General features: G+C 34.6%; 1 protein-coding gene across 3 annotated transcripts in view; it reads right to left on the bottom strand.

The window, feature by feature from the left end:
* LOC133197438 (Krueppel-like factor 8) overlaps positions 1–21729 on the bottom strand; it is a 29541-nt gene that overhangs the window by 6986 nt on the left and 826 nt on the right. Inside the window, exons 1-3 of one of the 3 annotated variants that reach the window (XM_061333477.1) lie at positions 11478–11712; positions 8112–8753; positions 165–258 (exon numbers count right to left, since the gene is read on the bottom strand). In XM_061333477.1, the coding sequence (XP_061189461.1) occupies positions 165–258; positions 8112–8753; positions 11478–11498 (757 nt within the window). In that variant the 5' untranslated portion in view covers positions 11499–11712. Of the gene's footprint in view, positions 1–164; positions 259–8111; positions 8754–11197; positions 11361–11477; positions 11713–21729 lie in introns of those variants that run through there. The other 2 variants (XM_061333480.1, XM_061333479.1) reach the window with 2 other exon arrangements.

Below are 21729 nucleotides of genomic sequence, written 5' to 3'. Positions count from 1 at the left end.
GAAATTTAAATTATTTTGATAGCAATGTTTTCTTTTTTTATTGCACTACAAAGTGCTCGCACTCTTGGACACACATTCAAACAAATAGGAGTTGTCTCCCCTTTTTAGTGACTTCTCTCCCTTTGATATTTAAATTGTCAGAGCTAATTGTGAACATTTTTTACCTTTTTTTACACAGTTAAGGTCTATATGGTGGCTACCAGGGTGATCAGGTGACTTCTTGTTCACCGACAAATCAACAGGTTCTGTCTGTACAGGCTGGAAAAAAAATAGAAAATTCTTTGTTCATTTTTAAAATCTATCAAAATAACAATTTTATACAATATTTCAATTTCATACCAAAATTATTATTGAAACAAAGCCCAACCTTTCCCTATGTCAGGTTGATCACAACTTCATTGGTCTTAATGATGAATACATTGCTTCACACATACATAATCAAATTGACCACAAAAAGGCAAGGTGTGGCCCCCCACTAATACTGACTGACTTAAGAAGGTAAATTATTATAATTAACACTCTGTAGTACATCTGTCTGCTAAGGACCACACCCCCTTTATTGAAAAGAGCTTGCTTTTGCAAGATAGCTGCACGATTCTATCCTCTAGCTATTGAGACACACCCAAGCAACCGCACCACAAATTGTAAAGAAAATCTTCTTAAGATGTGACACAATTTCATGATATATAGACATTATGGTAATATGTCATTTTAAAACCAAAATCTGGATTATTAAATATATATCGACCAGAAAATAATACTTTTGAGCCCAAAACCATCTGAGCAGATCAAGATCTTTGAATAATTGAAAGACATATATTGAATGAATAATTAAGATACTGAGACAAAAACATTGGGGACAAATCAATAAGAGTGGATACCTCATGGACTAAAAACACCAAAACACACACACAAGGAAAGAAAAAGAGAAAAAAATCTTTTATCAGTAAAAGTTACACCAATAAAAAAAGGTAATAAGAATTTAAAAAAAATGTACATGTACTAGTATTCCAGCACAGAGAAAAAAAAACTCCTTTTGTCAATATTTGCATGTTCAAGTACATGCAATGCAGAAAGATAGTGGACTTTTCCCATCTGGTTTGTCAATACCAGAACTGGGGAAAGTGACTCAGAACCTCACAAGAAGCAGCTAGAACTTCTTACTAGCAATATTGATCCTAATGGTCTGTATTTGATCAAAGACAAGGTATTACATAATGACACGGAAAAGTTTGAACAACTTAAAAATGCTTATTATTAGCAACAAGGTTAACTCACAAATCTTTATTTCTAGTAACTCTTGCTTGTTCAACATAAATATTAATCAAAAACAAACCACTGGTAGTTCAGTACAAAAATTTCTATTATCACTAACAACTTGGAACAGTTCATCATTTATGATTGATTCAACTCAGAAAAGAAGTTATAAAATCTAGAAAAAGAGGGACAGATGGAACAATTCCTGAACACAAGTGCTTATATAGCTTGGTAAAAGCATACATACCCAGGGGTACAGATAGGACTGACTGCAACCCATACAGGGGGGCATCCCGAACATTGGGTATTCTGGGTAGGGGTGGAATTCCTCGCAGTATGTTAGATGCATCTTGATGATTGTAACTATAATACTGTTTGATACTACTTGAGGAAGTTTATTATGAGGTCTATATATAAATATCCTGAGATCTACTTTTTCTATTTTTAAACTTCTTGCAGATTCCTCTGTTTCTATTTTTAGGTTTTCCTTCCAAAAGATAATTTTGGTTATGACAGTGACCTCTGGATTCCTGATTGCAGACCTGGTATCTGTGATTGGACAATTCCTTACGAATTCTCAACACTTCTGGAGAAGTTTACAAGCCTCTTAAAAACAAATCGTCAATGTCCAGCAGAATTTAAATACCACAGAATTGATAAAGTTGACACTAAGAAGAATCTTTAAGTGATCACAATATAATTCCAATATCAACTATAAATGCCTGTATCACTCTGAATTGTTCAAACTCAAAAATCAATATATATGTTCATCTGTGGTCACTCTCGGATGGCCTGGGACCAAAAAAAATTCACCCAATTCGATCTGGGCAGAGAGTATGATGTTGACAGTGTGGCTAGGTATACTAGAATAAATGACTGGCGTCAACTGATCAAAATTCAAATACTACCTCACCCAGTCTCTCCAGGGGGTGAGTGGAACATTTAAACTGCACCGATTTCAATAGACTACAGACCCCCTGGTTCTCCGATTGATTTTCTGATTCCAACAATGCATTGATATACAATACACCAACGTAGTGAAATGCCTTTTAAATATGATATTTTAAATGCTCCACAGGTGAGGCATAGAGAAGGCGTGAAGGCTGAAAAATATTATGGATTGATAGGCATTGAGTTGTGACGGCTTCTGTTACTCAGATTAGATAGACTATTGGTGGGTGTGTACGAGGCTGGGCTGCACACCTTTGTTATTGAAGTTCGGAGATTTCATGTAAATACGACCTTAATATTCGCACAAAAGATGTTGGTAATAGACTTATCAGTCGATCTGGCCCACAGAGAGAAAAAAAATTCTGCCAACTCACGGTGTTTAGTCCGCAATTCTATAGACGATGCATCTCTTTAAGAATACATTTAAATGATCAATGACAAAAAACTTTTTCAGATGAAAATGATCAACCATTTAGTTCTCAGACATTTAAGGTCCCCCACCTTCATCGCTGCTAATGAGGTCTTTGTTGAATTTGAAATTAAAGAAAGTTCAAAATGTCTTGACGTATGGAAATTGATAATCAGGACAGTTTTTCTGATTCGGTAACATGGCTTCAAGTAGATGTCATACTTGTCACTTGACATGGATTTTTGTTATAACTACGGTGCCCTCCGTAAATACAGACCTTCTAATATCATTGCAGAGAGGCTTAAAAAAAGAGGACACACACAAACAAGGACACATAGTTCGAGAAAACTGTCAGAGAAACAGTTAATTCTATATAACTTGGATATGATCCTTTATCATATCATCAGATGCTATACATATACACATTTGTACAAAAAGACACCAATAAATCCCTTATGTTCTCATGACTTTCTCCATTTCTATCAGATAAAATCCCTATAGCTCAAGGGTACAGATATTAACTAACTAAAAAGAGGCGGATATAGGCCCCAGTGCTTAATATTGTTTATTGATTTTCAAATAAATTGGGGAAAGAACTTCAATTGAGGTCAAGGAAATGTTATCAACATTGATATAAAAATATTTATTTTAAATTTCCCTTTATCTCAAACACTGGTGTGGTACTGGGTAGTCAAGGATCCATTTAAAGGGTATTTCATGTCAAGCTCAATTCTTCATGTAACACTCTATCAAGATATCAGTACAGTGTTGTATTAATTTCATACAATTGAATTGACAGTCAAGATTTTTCCATGAAAATTTATGTTTTATGGGGTTTTTTATATTTGACACCTCTAGGATTGGCAGGTTTACTGCAATATGATGGATTAAGATTTTACAAGGATCCTTAAAGAAAACTATGGGAAATCCCCAAAATAAGTTCTACACACAGACAGAGTTTAAACATGATATTACCGCCTCGAGTTCCTTTAAAGTTTATTAAGGTCGAGACCCCCAGAGACAATTTCCCTGACTTTCTGCCAATTAAATTCTCCATGTCACCTACTGTGTTTAAATTCCCATGTCACCTAATGAGCTCAAACAAAACCTTAAAAAGTACACAGTTGCGTATTTAGTAATCAGTACATCGACACCGTCACCAGAATACTTGTCTGAGGGAACCTCTTTATCAGTTACTCTTTTCAGCAACTCTTGAAACAATAATTTCAATTGTTCAGTAAACTTTACTGAGGTTTGTTACGTCTGCCATTAGAAATGTACTTGGAATTTTTCTTTTAAATCAGCAATTAAGCATCTCTTTTGCAACAATAAGAAAACTCTCCTGGAGATCGCATTTATTTAAATTCAGTGAAGCATAACAACTGATACTTAATGCAGAGCAATCAGTGCAAACACAGAACAATGCAATCAGGACCACAGTAGGGGGTTTCAACCATGACCCCACCTTGAACAGGCACCAGTGATTTTTTTTTAAACCCACACACCTAATGCACCAAAACGTTTCTATGATGCTGCATGTCTGATTCATTACTATGAAACGAGCTAGCTTCCAGGCACCCACATATATTTCTATCGGTTTCAAACCTCTTTACATGATGTTTCAGTGGGAAGATATTTTGAGCACAGCTGCAATGTTCAATATACTTGACAATTTCACAAATTCGTAGGTCAACAAAAAAAAAAGCATAAATACAATTCTAGTTCTTTGTACATTGGACCTTGTTGCTAATGGCCTTAGGTCCTGTATGCTACACGCTACGTGCAAATCTAGCAAGTAAATCTTTATGCTGGTATCTATGTAGATGGCCCGCCACACCTTCTGCCATCACCCATGGCAACAGAATTACATCATTGCTGTGGGGATCATGCAAAGGCAGGCATCTCTGACACTTTTGATAAAATTCCCTGGCTGATGTAACCCAACCACTTCTTTCAAATCCCAAAATCTACATTCATGATTGTCAAAATTTCTCACCAGTTTCACAAGTCATTTCCTTTTATCAACAAGGTACGATTAAATTTATCTCCATTTTACATTATTTTTTTTGCAAACCTAAATATATACATATTACATGTCGAATTCAGGATAGGTCTTTGTTGATATTATGATAAAGCATTAAATGTTTTCCTCTGCAAAAGCAGATTACTTCTTGGTATTAAATTTCTCCATTTTTCTACCTCATTTATTTGATCTCTAACACCATCTCCTTCATATACGACCTGTAGAACTTGTCAGCTCTACAAATTTAAAACCAGTTCTGCCATCAACACTTTAATGGAAAACTTCTTGTATACCGTAAGGTTATACAAAGTATATTTCATTCATCATTGCTGAAATTTTGGATAAATATAGGATCTCCCATGGTTTGTGGTTGGATATGATTTTTATCCAACAATTTGTGTGTATTCTATCCTTGAGCCTTGCATTGGTGAGGGGATAGAAAACACACAAAGTTGGATAAAAATCATATCCAACCACAGATCATGACTGATTCTTTTTATCACGTTTTACACATAGTATGACTTGTTCTACACTGTTTTTTATATATATATGAATCCACTTTATTTGACTTCATCCCATTCATGCAAAAACCATTGTGACATCACAACTGTTGATAAGAAAATGATGATACCGATTTGAAGTAAAGAGGTGATAAACAAAATTCTTAACCTTTTTATTAAGAGGAAGTGGAACCTAAATTTTTTTTTTTTTTTTTTTTTTTTTTTTTTTAGAAATTTCGGTTTCATGTATCTTTTCCTTGATTCTTCCAAAACTATCTGCCCCTCCCCCACACTTTTAAAACACATTTCCCAAACCGATAGGTATTCAATAACAAGAGTGTCCTACAAGATAACACAGGAAATACATATTCGCTACATTAGCATTAATTTTGTCATTGAGCTGTATTTAAGCAAATTATCACTCCATAAGTTTTCCCTCTTTTGCATAACAATGCCACAACTGGAATACTGTCGACTTGCTTGTGGGTGACATTTTCAGTATGGTAATTTCTACATAATTTGACAACTAACGTATCTCTAACAGGTATTTTTCTACTGTAATGGCTTGCAGTGTAACCTCGAACAAGGAGACATCATTTTTAAGTACAGATTTCAGGTTAATCATTGTGGTAATGAACCATTAAACTAGTGAAAACTGCCTTTGGTCTTTTTCAAATTTTTCATTAGATGCAATTACCTGGTTACAATATCAAGTATGTGAGTGCATTTTAACTTCTTATTTTTTTTTAAATCTAAAATTTTCCACATCTGTTGCTTCGGTACTCATTAAATTTCGCAAATTAAGGACATATGCAACGTACCTTACCTACTGATAATTTTTCAAGATATTCTTAATTTAAGATTATAGTGCCATCAGATGTTCATAGACAAAAAATCAGCATGCATTACCAGGGGTTTTAAAAAGATATCAATTGATGAAAATTCTTGCATAATTCAAAGAAAAATATATGAAAATTACTGAACATATATTCTAGATGCTTTGTTTATCCAAACTTGTTTAAGAAGAATTGTACAACAGAATATATAGACATTAAAATGCAGCACACAGTTCCTTTAAGTATTGGAACTCTTCAACTCCAGGGAAAAAGACAATAAAGTTCAAACTACGTTGCATATGTCCTTAACAGAGTAAATGATGTGTAGTTTATTTCCTATATGACATACTTTGATTTCATAATCTTTTACACTTCTACTATAATTGATACATTGCATAAATCATGTTCTAGGCAAAAAAATTGAAATATTAGTTCCTTTAACCATTTGTAAAATCAAAGAGCATTCATCCAATCTATTGACAGGAAAGGCAGAAATCTATGTGTATTATCAACGTGGTTGATAAAAGCCGACTTAATCTCTGCTATTGGTATACAGATTTGGGCTCTGCCGGATTTGAACCTCGTAAGCAGATGCAGTGATACCTATGATGCCGATATAAAATGTAATGAAGTTATACAAGAGCCTTGCACACCCAGTCACTGAAGTCGGAAATTGCTCACGGGATCTAGACGAACAGGAAACCCACATTTTAACCAGGAAGATGCATTAATGGGGCTTGACACAAAGCATCAAAACCACGACCTGCTGAAGGATAGACACCGCTGGTACATTGGTTGTATGCAAATACTTTACACAATATCAACTGCACAGAGAGCAGAATAACAAAATAATGCCTTTGTTGGAAAATTCTTTCCTCATACTACATATATTTAATGCATTTAACATCAGATTTCAAAGATCAATATCCGTTTTTCCATAAATGTTCATTTCCCATTATTTGCCATGTCTTTTGGGAGCAGTAGGTGTAAAAGTGAGTAAGAGAGAACTGAGAAATACATGCATTTCGTAGAGGAACTTTGTCAAAGATCGCCTCGCTGTGTCAGAAGCAAGACCAATCAATGACAAGAATAGAAGTCCGCACAGAAAAACATAGCACTCACAAAGGAACTAAACTCTAACCAGATGCATCACGATAATCACAAAGTAAAGTATACCACAGCTTCTTTCTTGATCTAGGATACACAGACAGAATATATCTTGAAATAGTAATTAAAAAAAATCATAACAATGAAATCAGACACCTTGACAGCTTAGGAAGTACACATAAGGACTCACCAAATAAATAGGTTGAAAATACCTGAATTCTATCTCAAAAAAGAGAGAAAATTAAGAAAGAACCCACAAATATCACAATATCTGAGACAATCAAATTAAGCAATAATTTGTTCAAAAGAGACATAATTTTGTTATCGAGGATGGAATTTTGCGTAACTGAATGTACTAGAAGGTTTATATGCAGTAGAAGCTTTTTCTGCACCATATGTACAGAGCCAGTGGTAGACATTCTTATCTGCAGTATCTGAGGCTATCATAAATAATTACAAGAAACTCGAAAATGTCTACCAGACACCAATGGTAAGTCATGCATATAGACTTTTAATGTTAACATACATCCATAAAAACCCATTGTTCACCAAGAAATTTTCTGCATATACTATGAATGTTTTTTGTTATCAGTGAGCAATGGTGGGAGGGGGTACCTACACTTCGGAACATATTCCTTGGTGTAATTTTAAAACTGGAATGATTCAAATGATCAAAATTTTAAACAATCAAAATAATCTAATTTCAAATGAACTATTTTTGTTCTGGTTCTCTACCTATAAACTACTGTTTTCATTTCAATAAATAGATTTTCACATTAGACAAAAGCAAAAATAACTTTTGGACTTGTTCAGTTATTAATTCTCCGATATGCATTTGGAGATTTATGCACAATTTCAACTGTATCAATAGTTGCATTTTGAAATACTGGGCTGTTAACATAGTTAAACCACTCTCCACATGATGCAAAAAATATCACATTTACAAAGTGCATATTTTCTTCTCCTTGCCTCTTTTTCAAATAAACTATCATGATTTACATTTGAAAATTCAGAATATGTTGACTGACCTTGGCTCCATTTTTTGTCCCGTCCTTAGATAACAGTCGGTTCACCATCTCTCCGTCTGTGAGGGGGGATGGCGAGTTAGCAGTCAGGTTGACATCCCCATTCAGTTGGGCTTGTTTTATTCGTTTTTTCAGAGCAAACATTTGTCCAATAGATGTGGGTTTATTGGGAGATCTATAATTGAATGCACTCTTAATCTGACTTAGTTTGATCAGTGCAAGTTTTTGTTCTGATGTTTTGGGGACAGTTTTTGTAAAAGCACTGATGCCCTCCTCTCCGATGACGGGAGAGTTAGGTGAAGGGGTCTGAGGAATTAGGCTCCCATTGGATGAAACAGAAGAGTCCAAAGAATTCGGGCTCAAATCTGACAGAGACTGTCTCTCTGGACTAGGATTTTCAAGTTTGAACTGAAAACCACACGGTATCTGAGTGCTTATTGGCATGGGAGAATCACGGTACAGAACACTGCTTGGCTCAGTTTTAACACACTTAAAAGGTGGTTCATCGTTGGAATCTTCGTCGTCTAATCTTGGTGGAGAACCTTCGGATGACCCGTATGGAGACTTCGAGGAACTAATGTCTGAATCTTCTGTATGTTTGAATTGCTGTACCATTGGTGCACCATCATCTGTCATGGCCGACATCTGAAAAAGAAGGTAAATTACATTGAAGAAATCTTAAACTGAACAATATGGTATTTACTGGGCAATCTGATCCCAATTTTGACTCATAAAATACATTAAGTATAGATCTTAGAATCTAAAATTGATTTAAATCTTAAAGGAAAGTCAAAGGAGCAAGAATAGACTTCTGATTCTACAGAAAATAAAACAATTTCTTTTCCCTCTGTACCTTCAGAAAATTCCAATTTGACAGCCATACATGAGATCCCATAGTCAAGTATTAAATCTAAGTGCCTATTGTTATGACTTTGGTACTTAAAGCTGTTAACTTCTACATAACTGTCACACAAGTCCTCCACAAATCATTGACAATTCATTAATTAGCTTCACACAAACATGGATGGTTTTTTTTATGTGTGTCTTAATTTGCATATTGTATACTAATCCGTAGGTAACATATTCCATGATAAATAATGGTCGTACATAATCATAATACATGTATATTGAAATCTGGTTAGCATAAACTGAACTCTTGGTGCAGCATAAGCTTGCATTACCCATATGGTACTGACTCTGAAATAAGGATCATAATGATTTAGATCACTTTCAGAATACAGCATTTTCTGAAATCCCACTATGCTGGTGCATTGAATTTTTTTGAAAAACACTTTATAGGACATTAATTGAGTACAAACAAACAAATTCAAGCTGTGCCGAGTGATTCAAATTTGATGGCTCTTTGACAGCTCAATTCATCAAAATTCACTGTACACATACATATGTATGGTTCACTCTGATCCTTTCCTTGAAGTTAGAGAAATGACCCAATTGACTTGATTTTTAACTTTTCTGATATTTATCTGTTCTAACATGGACAAGTCCACCAAAATACAAAAAAAAAAAAAGAGGAAATGAATGCTACACAATACTATGCAAATCAGATGGTAATTTTTTTGACAACATTAACCTATCAAAAAATTTCAAGGATGCCAAAGGAAAGTATTCTTCAACTAATTAGAACTTGGGGACAAAAAATATAGTTTCTCAGACATTTTGAAGGCTTAATTTCTTACCCGCGGTAACTTTAAAACAAGAAACCTTAAACAAAGACGTCTATCATGGCTCTCCATCTCCATAGGGAAAAGTTCAACCACAATTCTTAACAAAATCATAGGGTTTTAATGTATAATGTATTTTTAAAATAAATTATAGATTTCTTTGGTTAGCCTTGGAAAAAAAAAAACTTTTTGCAGAAAATGAATTTTAAAGTGATGTCAGGTAATTAATAATGGAATATGACAAATTTGTGTCCTGAAGGATGAAACACACCCTTACATAGCAAGATATTATCTATCTTCCTATATAAAGTAGGAAATAACAAATTAGGCAAAGTACAAAACTTACCATAAAATGTACTCTTGATATATTTTTCCCCCCGATTTGAAAGGAAATCGCTGATTTCAAAAATAATCTTCATAATTAATTTCTATAAATGCAACATTTTTCAAGGTTAGAGACATCATGAACACCCCTTTGAGCAAAATAATTGACAGATTGATGAAATTGATTAACATCATCACAAATTTTATATCAAATATAAATCAATTTACACCTCTGTAGTACATAATATCTCTCAAATTATGAATGATCACTTTATTGATCTTTAACCAAGTAACCCAGATATTACACCAACTACCAAAATAAAGATGGAGCACTTTTGAAGAAGATTGAACATCTCATAAATCCTTTGATAGGGAACTAGGTGGTAATAATATTGTTTTAGGAAGGTATAAATAAGCCGCAATTATTTCATTTCATATCAATATTCAGTCACAAGATTTTTTTTTTATTTTGTTTCTTATTTTTCTCTTTGTATTCTTCTTTTTTTCATTCATTATCTTCCCTGAATTTCAGCAAAGAAAAAAATATCAATTTCAAAATCTTAGGTCAAAAAAGGACATAGGTAATGTATACAAATATTGCTAATAAGTGCATGTCATTTTCTGGATGGGTCTATGAAGTATGTGGTACAACAAAGCACACTTTATAAGTCATCCCCGAGAGGTACCAAGTCAAGTACTAAGTGAATCACAGCGATCCGTCACATTGTGTGATCAAGTGCCTCAAGTCAATAAAACACAGACCCACAATTATAAATCATTAATACAAAATTCATTTGAAAAATACAGAGAAAAAACAGTTGACTGACTTCACACAAAAAGGAAAAAAAAATTTCAGATATCTTTACACTTCAGCACACATACGAAAGTTAACTGCATAATTTATCCTTATAACCTACATTACAGTGGCTGGCTCTACCTCAGTTTCACATACACAAAACCTCCCCTTCCCAGTAAATCTCTTGTGAGTTGGTCTTTTTTTTCTCCCAAGAGTATAGAGTAAAGCCTGAACTGAAAAGAAAAAAAAACGCCTTCTATAATCTCCTTTACAAGCTAAAAACATACCAACTACAATCCCAAGGGAAGGCTAGCTAATCCTCCCTGGTTAAACCTTGTACAAAGTCACCGAGATAAAACACAGTACAAGTGGAAAACCTATCGGTAGGTGTGTCTCGGCTGGGTCAATATATGACCCCTAGTCATATTATCTCTGAACAAGTGAACAGCTGACATACAACATGTCTATTTACCCTACAGATATAGTTGTAATACACACACACAGACGACCGCACATAAATCATATATTCCTTCTCTTTTTCTAGCTCTCTCTCACATACATAAATACCTTCACAAAGTGCCACACCATGAGAATTCTGGGGAGAGCTCAAACTTATTACAAGAATCCAGACTGCATCAGCACCAGCCGTTGTGAGAAATAATCTTCCTCCCTCTGCATATACATTACAACAGCTGTTGGAAGCACCTCCCACTAGCCACTCCCAGGCTACACCCAACTGCTGACTGACATGGTGACCTTACATACAAACAATTTCCTGCTAAACTCCGCAGTATAAACATTCTCAAGGACTCACTGTTTCTAGATCACAAGTATAAAATATCCTCAAGTACCTAAGGTCAAACCATTTCAGCAAAAATTAGACATGTAATAACCATGTAACTCAATTAAATGTTTAACCATGCCAGACTAGACATGGCTGTGATGATCAGTGAAAGAAAGGACGAAAATCAATACGGAGGCAAAACTAAGACCATGTTTTGCAGAGGCGACCAATATTAACCCTCATGCTAGCCAGTCATAAGGAGCATTTTTTTTCCCTTTCTCTCTCTCTGTCTTATAATTACCCAACATTTTCATCTCTGTAGAAGAAATCCTTGGCTGTTACGACTGGCAGCACTAGAGGAAGTCGAAATCTTGTGTGGGAGAGACATAAATTGTCCGGTGGTTGACAGGGCAAAAAAACCTTGTCATATTTATGTAGTCAAACCTCTCCAAAATGCTAAGTGTTTATTCAAATCTGATTACTTTAAATTTATGGCTGCAGGTAGCAATTCACTGTATTAAAGGATGAACGGTGTCACTTTAATTGGGAGTATAATCACATATCTACACTGGCGGACACATAAATTCTGATTATGTTCATGTCTACATATTACTGGAAAATTATTGCCAAAGTTCATCTTCAATTTACATATAATGAGGAATAATTTGAAAACCAAACATCAAGTGGATCTGGAATTTAGATATGAATTATAAAAACTAGCATGTAGATGGTTGTCAAAGTTATTATTTCAATGGAGAAATTGTTCTTTTGTAAACAAGGAAAGGTTACAGTGCTATACTATTTGAAATGTTCCTCACATTAAAGGCTAAAGAATCATTAAAGTTTTCAAACATTTCCTTCCTTTCAACATTAACAAAATAAATATAATTAAACGATCCTCTCCCTGAAAGTTTAAATTTCATACACAAGAACAACTTTTTCATTTGAGTTGCAATCATACAACTTGAGAATGAAATTTAGCATCTTAATTACTTTTAATTGTGGAAAATGAATTAACATAATTTAAAAAAAAAAAACCTGACCTCAAAAACTTACCCATTTACAAAATACCCATAGAAACAAGTGATATCAGAAAACATATCCATATCTGAAGACAGAGAAATCCCGTGATGTACATAGACCTTGCAATGAATTCTAATGAAATACAGTCATTAAAAAACCTCAAGACAGTTCTGTCAATCACCAAAGGAAATCGAATTATCGCATCCTACACCACACCCCAAAAAGGAAAACATTCAATTACAACTAGGTGACTACCAAGACATGTTTTCTACAATTATAGCAATCTAGAATATTTCAGCACTTTCAGAGATGAAAATAGTAAAAGTCATAACTCATATCATATTATGAATTCCCATTACACAACTCGAGAGTCGATTACAAAAGGATTATAGAAGGCACAAAGATTTATCTTTCATAATGCCCATAAAAAGTTCTAATCTAAGAGGATTAATCTCTCCGAGATGCAGAACAGTAGTCAACTACTTGGAGGTAGTACAGACCTTTACCCAGTGTGCAATGCTGAGTTCGGAGGCTTGCTGTGAGATGGCCAAATTCTCCAGCTCGAGACTACTACTCCCCATGGCAAACATGTTAGTATTGGGTCTCCCCTGCACACCCAGTTTAACCATATCCCACCTGGTTTGCCATCCTAAATCCAAAGTTTGGAAAAAGGGGTGGGGTCCCCAAAGAGTGATTAATTACTAGGCTGGCGACCACTGGACAAGCAAAAGGCAAGAAATTACAGAGAGGAGAGAGGTTTACCTGCAAGCTCTTAATTTGTTACCCATCAGTTGAGATAACGCTGGTTATTTTCACTTTCTATGGTAAACATTACAATGACTGTGTTTGTACGGCAGTCCTACATTTATCCTCATCATAGTGGACTCTCCAAGAGATGGGGGAATCTTTGACGTAGATCTGAGAAGACCTTGGTCCAGGTACAGCCAATGACCAAATAGGTGTGGAGTGATGACAACTGCAGAGCCCATCAACTCGCACTAAAAATATTAGTCAGCTACAAAACTAGACAGTCACTGCATTTTCCGCTTTTTTCCGTCTCATGAATTTCACGGCAAATAAAATACTTTTCAGTGAAAGTATGCATAGGTAAACATCAACTTCAACATTTGTTTATCAAGGATATATTTTTTTTCTTCTCTTTTTGCATTGCTTGCAGGTTTTTTTATGAAAAATTTTTCATGTCTTACTCATTCTCCCATTGCATATGATTAACCAAATGTTGTCCATCAGTGGGCCCCAACTTTACACATTTAGACACTTACAGTGTTTCCTGCACATAAGACACATGCACCTTTAAAATTTTATTTATGGCAAGGTCATATGACTCATGTCAGTTAATTAATTACCTGAACAAAATTTTGTGATGAAAGATTCTGGATAAGAAAAAGGCATACTCTGGTGAAAGCATTAACTGGGGTTTTTTTTTCAAGAAACTAAATTTGAAGAAGATACAAGTATTTTTTTAGCCTGGGTTATAAATTTCTCAGTCAACGGGGAACATTTCCAAAAAACACCAATACTGATTGATGTATTGATCATGTATATTGAACCAGGAAGCATGTATGTATATCCCTAAAACCCCTATTATCGTTGATCGACCTGGGTTCCTATCATCTCCAATGATAGAGGAATTTATTTTGATAGGAACTGACAGCATTTCTTATCCCCCCTATCATAATCTCCAATGATTGTTTTCCTGTTATAATTCTTCTTATCAAAACTACATGAGTGTCCTCAAAATGAATACTTATAGATAGTAAAAGCCAGAAATAAAATGCCAGGCTTGTCCTGATTTACAACCCCAATGGTATATAATAACTGCTTCCATTCAGAATATTGTTGTATAAGGAAATCATGTCTATATCAAACAAAACAAGAAATTGAAGGGAGGAGTTTTTAATTTATGATCATAAAAAAACACCTTTTCTTCATTTACTATCACAAAGGAACTGGAATGCTGACCTTTGATAATTTTTTTTTTATAGTTACATGACTTGTTGTGTAATCAAAATAACAATAAAGCTTTTATATGAAAATTCCTTATAAAAAAAGAAATTCTAATCTAGATCCTCCAAACAATATGTCTTCGAACTTGAACTCCCCAAACAATATCCCTTTGTACTGATCGTGGATGTAATGTTACTTAATGAAGCCAGGTGTATGCTACGATGCTCCCAAGATTAGCGGTGTGTTCGATTTAATGCCTGCCAGCCACACCTAGACTGTTTGTCCATTTTATCTAATGATCCACGTAGCTGAATTCCGGAATCCTCCCAGTGCCGACTTCCTCCGAGTAAACAAGCAATGCTACCAGATATCTTGGCTTCTTTAAGTGATACCACTCTACTGTTTAGAGCTCAGTCGACCTTCTTAGTCCACCTTTTTAATATATTCGATCAGTGCATATTATCTATTCAAGATATATTACTAAAGTCAGGTACTCTTCACACAATTGCTCCGAAGAAAATAGTTCCATTCATGATCAGTAGATACAACATTACAACAAATGTTAAGAATAATGCTGTATATTTAATACGTTAAAGAAAACAAAATTAACGTAAAAAGATTGAAAGAAAATCACTTTTTCCCCAGAGAAGCAAATAAAAAGTTTTCATATTCCTACGCTCGCTGCCTCCTCAGTCTTTTTCACGAAAATATATAGGTCATACTTCGATTGATAATGATAAATCTTTTCACCAATTATATTACTGTCATGATTATTGTTCGTTAATTGCCTTATATTTTCTTTTGAGTTAGAATGTTAATCATTAACTGTGTGTGTTTTTTCTCTTTTTTTAAATAACGGAATGGTTATTATGGCTAAACACCTGCAATCGTAACTTCTCGGCTAAGCAACGTGATTTTCCGAGCTCGTCGGAAAGGATCTTCGCACGTGTGTAGACCTAGGCTATTTGGTCTTGCAAGAACAGGTGTGTGCACCATTCCCTAGTGACGCTTAGCTCATGTAGACTGGGTATCAATATTTGCTACAGACATGAAGAAGTTTAGAACTATTCACCAGTTTCATAACAAGTGCAGATTTTTTACTCAAGCCCTAGACTGGGCTAGAGGGGCTGAGTTATCTAAAACGAGTCTAGGTAATCGATCTACTCAGTTTAAAAACACGAAAATATTCTATTTTTGTAAATAAAAACATTTCTAGAAACAAAAACGAAGTTTATCTTCAAAACGTCTGTATATTCAAAATCTATCTTAATTGTTAAATGTCGGATTCTATTCTATGACGAGAAATATTCAGTGATGCTCCACAGCCTCAACCGATCTCGCATGTGCAACTTTGTGATAAAGTCACTACATGCATGTAACGTTATATATGTACATGTAGTTTGCTTCCTAGTATACATGCATAACAAGCTTATCTTTTAAAAAGATAGGTGAGCTAGCGCTGTAGCTATCATAAACCACAGAATGAGGTATCTAAATTATTGGATTAATTTGCTGAATCGATTAAGGGGACGACCATTTGATTCTGAGGAGGGGGGGGGTTCGGGTGGGGGGTCTGGCAAAATTTTTCGAGTAAGATTATTTATCTTCATGCCAGTCAAGGACAGATTATTTATTTTCAAGATGATCAAGGTCAGATTATTTATTTTCTTCTTCATTGAAAAAAAAAAACAAAACAAAAACAACCAAAAAAGTTCAAACGGGGACGGGGGGGGGGGGGGATAAGAAGTAATAGTCAAGGACAGATTATTTATTTTCTTGCCGGTCGTGGAAAGACAGTTATTTATTTTCAACTTTTTTGAGGACAGATTATTTATTTCCAAAATCTGCCCCCCCCCCCCCCTCAGAATCAAATGGTCGTCCCTAATTATTAATAGGAAGACACAGTGGTACATGTACACTGGAGGTGGCGTTGGGGGAATGTGTCTTAATTCAGAATGGTGAATCTAGAGTGGGTTTTCACATTGGCAATGGCATGAATCATTAACTGTGCTTTAAGCATTCTGTAGTTTACTGTAATTTCAATACTGAAGTGAAAAATAAGAGATAAGTAGAAGCAATGAACACCTAGTTTAAAAATATTCCAGTGTGGTACTGTTTTGTAGCAATCGCATCCTTTCGGGCCTTTCCGGCAAGCTCGGAAAACATATCCGAGGTTGTTTTTCCGAGCTTGCCAGAAAGATCCAGGAAGATAGTTAAAAATAGCTAGTTTTTTTTATTATAGTTTTAAAAATTATAACTGATCTGTACAGTTTTGGCAGTCACTGTTACCTTTTGTACATTTATTTAAGATTAGACAACAAAACACGAAACTTCAGATCATATGTATTTTCAGATTAAAAAACGAAATTAATTGACATGGTACATTTATCTACAGTAGTCTTCCCAGAATGCCCTACCGTGAAGTCGAGCATACGTATTCCAGTAAAAAAGACTAACGTAGTTGCTAGCGCTCGAGAGCGCTATAGCAATAACAACCGGATCATTACTCGGGCTTTTCCGTCAAAAAATTAAAGAATTATAATATATCAGTGCTAATGCATTGTATCAATCGCTTCTCGTGTCTGCCCGACATACTCTGAAAGATTTATTGGGTTTTTTTTCTGAGCTTGCCGGAACTATCTAGGAAGGTACATGTAGTATACATGTACATGGTTAGCTGTAAGGAAAGCTAGCTTTTACCAGTTGATCTCTACAATCTTGGAATTATATGACCCAAATTTTTCTTGTATATTTAATCAGGCTAGACAATAAATTTAGAAATTCAGAATTCGGATCATATCTATTTTTTATGATAAAACGAAATTATCATCGTACAGTCTATCTTCAGTAGTTTTCCCAGAATGCCCGACCGTGAAGTCGAGCATGCGTATTCCAGAAATATAGACTAACGTAGTTGCTAGCGCTCGAGAGCGCTAGCAATTATTTTATTCAACAAAAGATGTTGAGACTCAGTAGCCTAAATATTATGTCATTTTAGGATATTTATGGCACTTTTATAGTTGACTTTCAACAGCTTGAGTATCTCTGACGTTTTATCAGTAAATACTTGTTTTTTTATGAGAAATCATCTGAGCACAATGAAAATTCGAATAAATTAAAAGTCGAATATCTTGGATATGGGGTAACCCATATCTATTCTTGTATATATGTAAAACTTGCAAATAAAAGTTTATAAAATAAAAGGGCAAAAGAAAGAGGGGGAGGCCTAAAAAATCATGGCAAGGGACAGTTGAAAGCGAGATGAAAGCTATGCACCAGACCTGGGGATCATTGACGAGGCTGGCCAAGGATAGACAAGAGTGGTGGGAGTTTGTTGCTGCCCTACACACCACAGGGTGTAAAGGACAATGATGATGGTGATGCAAATAAAAGTTATACTTGTGCATGTACATGTATTCAGTATGCTTAACAATATCAATGAACCAATCTGAACAAAATATATATCTATGTTTTTTTTGTATATTAAATACGCTATTTTTGAAATTCAAATTAATTTGCGAAAAAAAAAAAAAAAAAGATTCACATGTTACATCTGCAAATATTTCCCCCTTAATAAATTGCTTATTCGACTTTAATTATACCTTTATGTACAATCTTATGACCCATATATAAGCTCACAAGCAATTATCAACCATAAAAGATTTTGAATTAGTAAATTTATTGTTACAATGCATTGTTGATAAGAATGTTAGATCTAGAGGAACAATTGTACCAAGTTTGGAAACCTGCTATTTCACCCTTCTGTTAAAGACCAAAAAAAAACCTCAGTCATTTGGATATAATTGTAACCATGTTGGAAATTCTAAATGTTCCATAAAGTAAGAAGAAAATATGATAAATGTGAAAAGTTTATACTAGTCAGACAAGCACAGAACATATGAATCCTTATGACAACTTAGTGATAATTTTTTTAAACATCCTTTAATATCTACTTGTATATTATAAAATTACAGATGATTCATAAGGCAATCACTGAAAATGCAATTCAGTATACTTAAGTATACTCAAAATCAATTACCATATCGAAGTAAACATTGTTGAAAAAATATACTTTTCATATACAGTTGAACTTTGGTATCTCAAACATCAATATCTTGAATGTTGAAGTGAAATGTAAGTCACAACTACTTTTCTATGTATTTTACCCTCAATATCTTGGATAAAGCAAAGTTTTTCTAGGTCCCATCAGAATTTGACTATATTTATAATGCAGTACATGTAGTTGGAATTCAGATTTATCTGCAGAAAACTTATTCACATGTTTCTCCTTTGAATTTCCCACACATATACCTGGTACAATCTCATCACCCTTGTCTCTGTATCATAGGCAATCATCGACCACATTAATGTTACAATACAGGTTTCATATGAATATTTGAGGAACAAATTAATGTTCCAATTAAGTTTGGAAACAATATATATAATCACCTTCCTGTTGAAGACACACTTAAAACAAGAGGCCCAAGGGCCTTAACGGTCACCTGAGTATAATACAACAATTTAAAGGATGCAAAGAGTATAAAATGAACTGAAAGGTGAAGCTTTGTTGCCTAAAAGCAAGCTTAAGAAAAATAGGATGATCAGGATCAACAAAATAATTAGTCTTAATATTCATTAACAGTTCATAAATTAGGTTCTAACCTGTTCCCCATTTATCACTATCACTATACAGTACATTAAGAAATTATCAATGCTTCTGTATTATTTTAATCTCTTGTTGAAATCTCTTACATTGGCCTCTCTTGGTCTTTGATGAACATATAATAAGACAAGTTATTTTTGTATCACTTTTATTTATCTACCACTTACAAGTCTACCTAATCATTACAACTATGAAAGTACTTTTTCTATTGTAAAATAAAAATTCATGCATAATTCTCTTATTCTATTTACCTTTCAGGTACATTATTTTCAGTGATTAATTATCAAAAGTAAATGGCAAAGGGGAATAACTCCTCTCAGTAGAATACAAATTAATAGAGCCCTGGCCAGGACCAGAACATTTGACTAAATGGTCCAGACGTTCAAAAATCTGGTAAAAATACCCTTCCTTATAAAAACTTTTACTCTGTTTGCCTCAGATATGCCCAAGTGCAGAGAAGATTTTTAAAGAAATAATGCATTTTTACTAAAGATTCACTATATTATCAATAGAGCCCCCCCCCCCCCCAAAATGAGAAACACCAGAGCCTCTGACCCTGTGTGGGACCATAAGTTTGCTCATCATAACTTATCACTTTGTTTATCTGCTTAACATTAAAGAACAAACAGGGATATTTAATATAATTGATGCATTTTCACTATATTATCAAGAGCCCCACCCTTACACCAGCACATCTGACCCAGGGGTCATGAAATTCACTACTCTGGAAGAAGCACTCTTGCTCATCATATCTATACACTTAGCTTCTTTGCTTTTTAACCAGAAGCAGAAAAGAATATTTTCAAAGAAATTTTGATTTTTCACTTTATAATCAATAGAAGCCCCCCCCCCCCCCCCCCCCCACCACCACCACCACCAGAACCCTTGAACGTGGGGTCATGAATTTCACAATTTTGAAAGAGGAATCCTTGCTTATCATAACAATGTACTTAGTTTGTTTAAATAATACCCAGGTGTAGAGAAGAAGGTTTTTAAAGAATTAAAACATTTTCACTTTATAATCAATAGAGCTCTGCCCTAACACCAGAACCCCTGATCCTGGGGCCATGAATTTCACAATTTTGGAAGAGGCATCCTTGTTTATCATATCTATGTATTTAATTTGTTTAAATAACACCCAGGAGTAGAGAAGATTTTCAAAGAAATAATGCACTTTCACTATATGATCTATATAGCCCCGCCCTAGCACCAGAACCCCTGACCCTTGGGCCATGTATTTCACAATTTTGGTAGAGTCACCCTTACTTATCATAACTATGTATTTAATTTGTTTCAATAATACCCAGGAGTAGAGAAGAAGATTTTCAAAGAAATAATGCACTTTCACTATATGATCTATATAGCCCCACCCTAGCACCAGAACCCCTGACCCTGGGGCCATGAATTTCACAATTTTGGTAGAGGGCTCAATGCTTATTACAATCATGCCAACAGTTTGACTGCTTGATGTCCAGTAGTAAAGAAGAAGATTTTTAAAGATTGCATTAATTTTGATGGTTTTGGCCCCACCCCTCAGGCCTCAGGGGGGCAGGGGCCACAAATTTCACAATTTTTGTTCTCCTTCACCCATAGATGCTACATGCCAAAATTAGTTGAAATTGGTTCACTGGTTCCAGAGAAGAAGCTGAAAATGTTCAAAAGTTTATGACGGACGACGCACGTCGCACGACGACGGACGAAAAGAGATAGCAATAGGTCACCTGAGTAACTCAGGTGACCTAAAATTAGTTCAGCCATTCAGAGACCCTATGGTAGTCATGCTAGAATTCTAAATGTTCCAATAAGAAGAAGTGAAAACTGTGAAGTTTTATATGCTAAGCAGACAAACTCAGAATTGACATATGTATTCTTTATATCAGTTGAGCTTAATTCCTCTCCCATTTTGCAAAACAGCAAAACAAACATATTTTCATTTGCATGCATAAAAACCTTTACTTATATACATCAAAGATGGAAAGATGGATACATACAAGGATTACAAGGATTTCATGAATTTCTGTTTGCTATTCTAGTACATTTGTATAACTTAAAAATTTGAAAATAAAAACTGAGTCTTAGTCAAATGCATAATTTCTCAGGGAAAATGAAAAATAAATGCTTCTGATGTCTTGTGTACTGTATATATATGGAAATGACCTGATAAACAGTGCAAGTCCCAATTACAAATGATCCATCGCTTTTTCCAGGTTAATACATTCACAATCCCCAGGGATATAGACAATTAAATGCAAATATGGTATTTAATCACAGAATTTTTCATAAAACATTCATTGTGGTATGAACGTTAAACTTCAATAGGGATAGACAATTTTGGTTTTGCTTGATTTATCTTACAAATTGTATGTCTGTATGCATGCACA

Source organism: Saccostrea echinata, unplaced genomic scaffold, assembly GCF_033153115.1.
Source record: "Saccostrea echinata isolate AGI-Se365-2 ecotype Australia unplaced genomic scaffold, CSIRO_AGI_Sech_v1 ptg000030l, whole genome shotgun sequence".
Lineage (NCBI taxonomy): Eukaryota > Metazoa > Mollusca > Bivalvia > Ostreida > Ostreidae > Saccostrea > Saccostrea echinata.
This window is presented reverse-complemented; position numbering and strand designations above follow the sequence as displayed.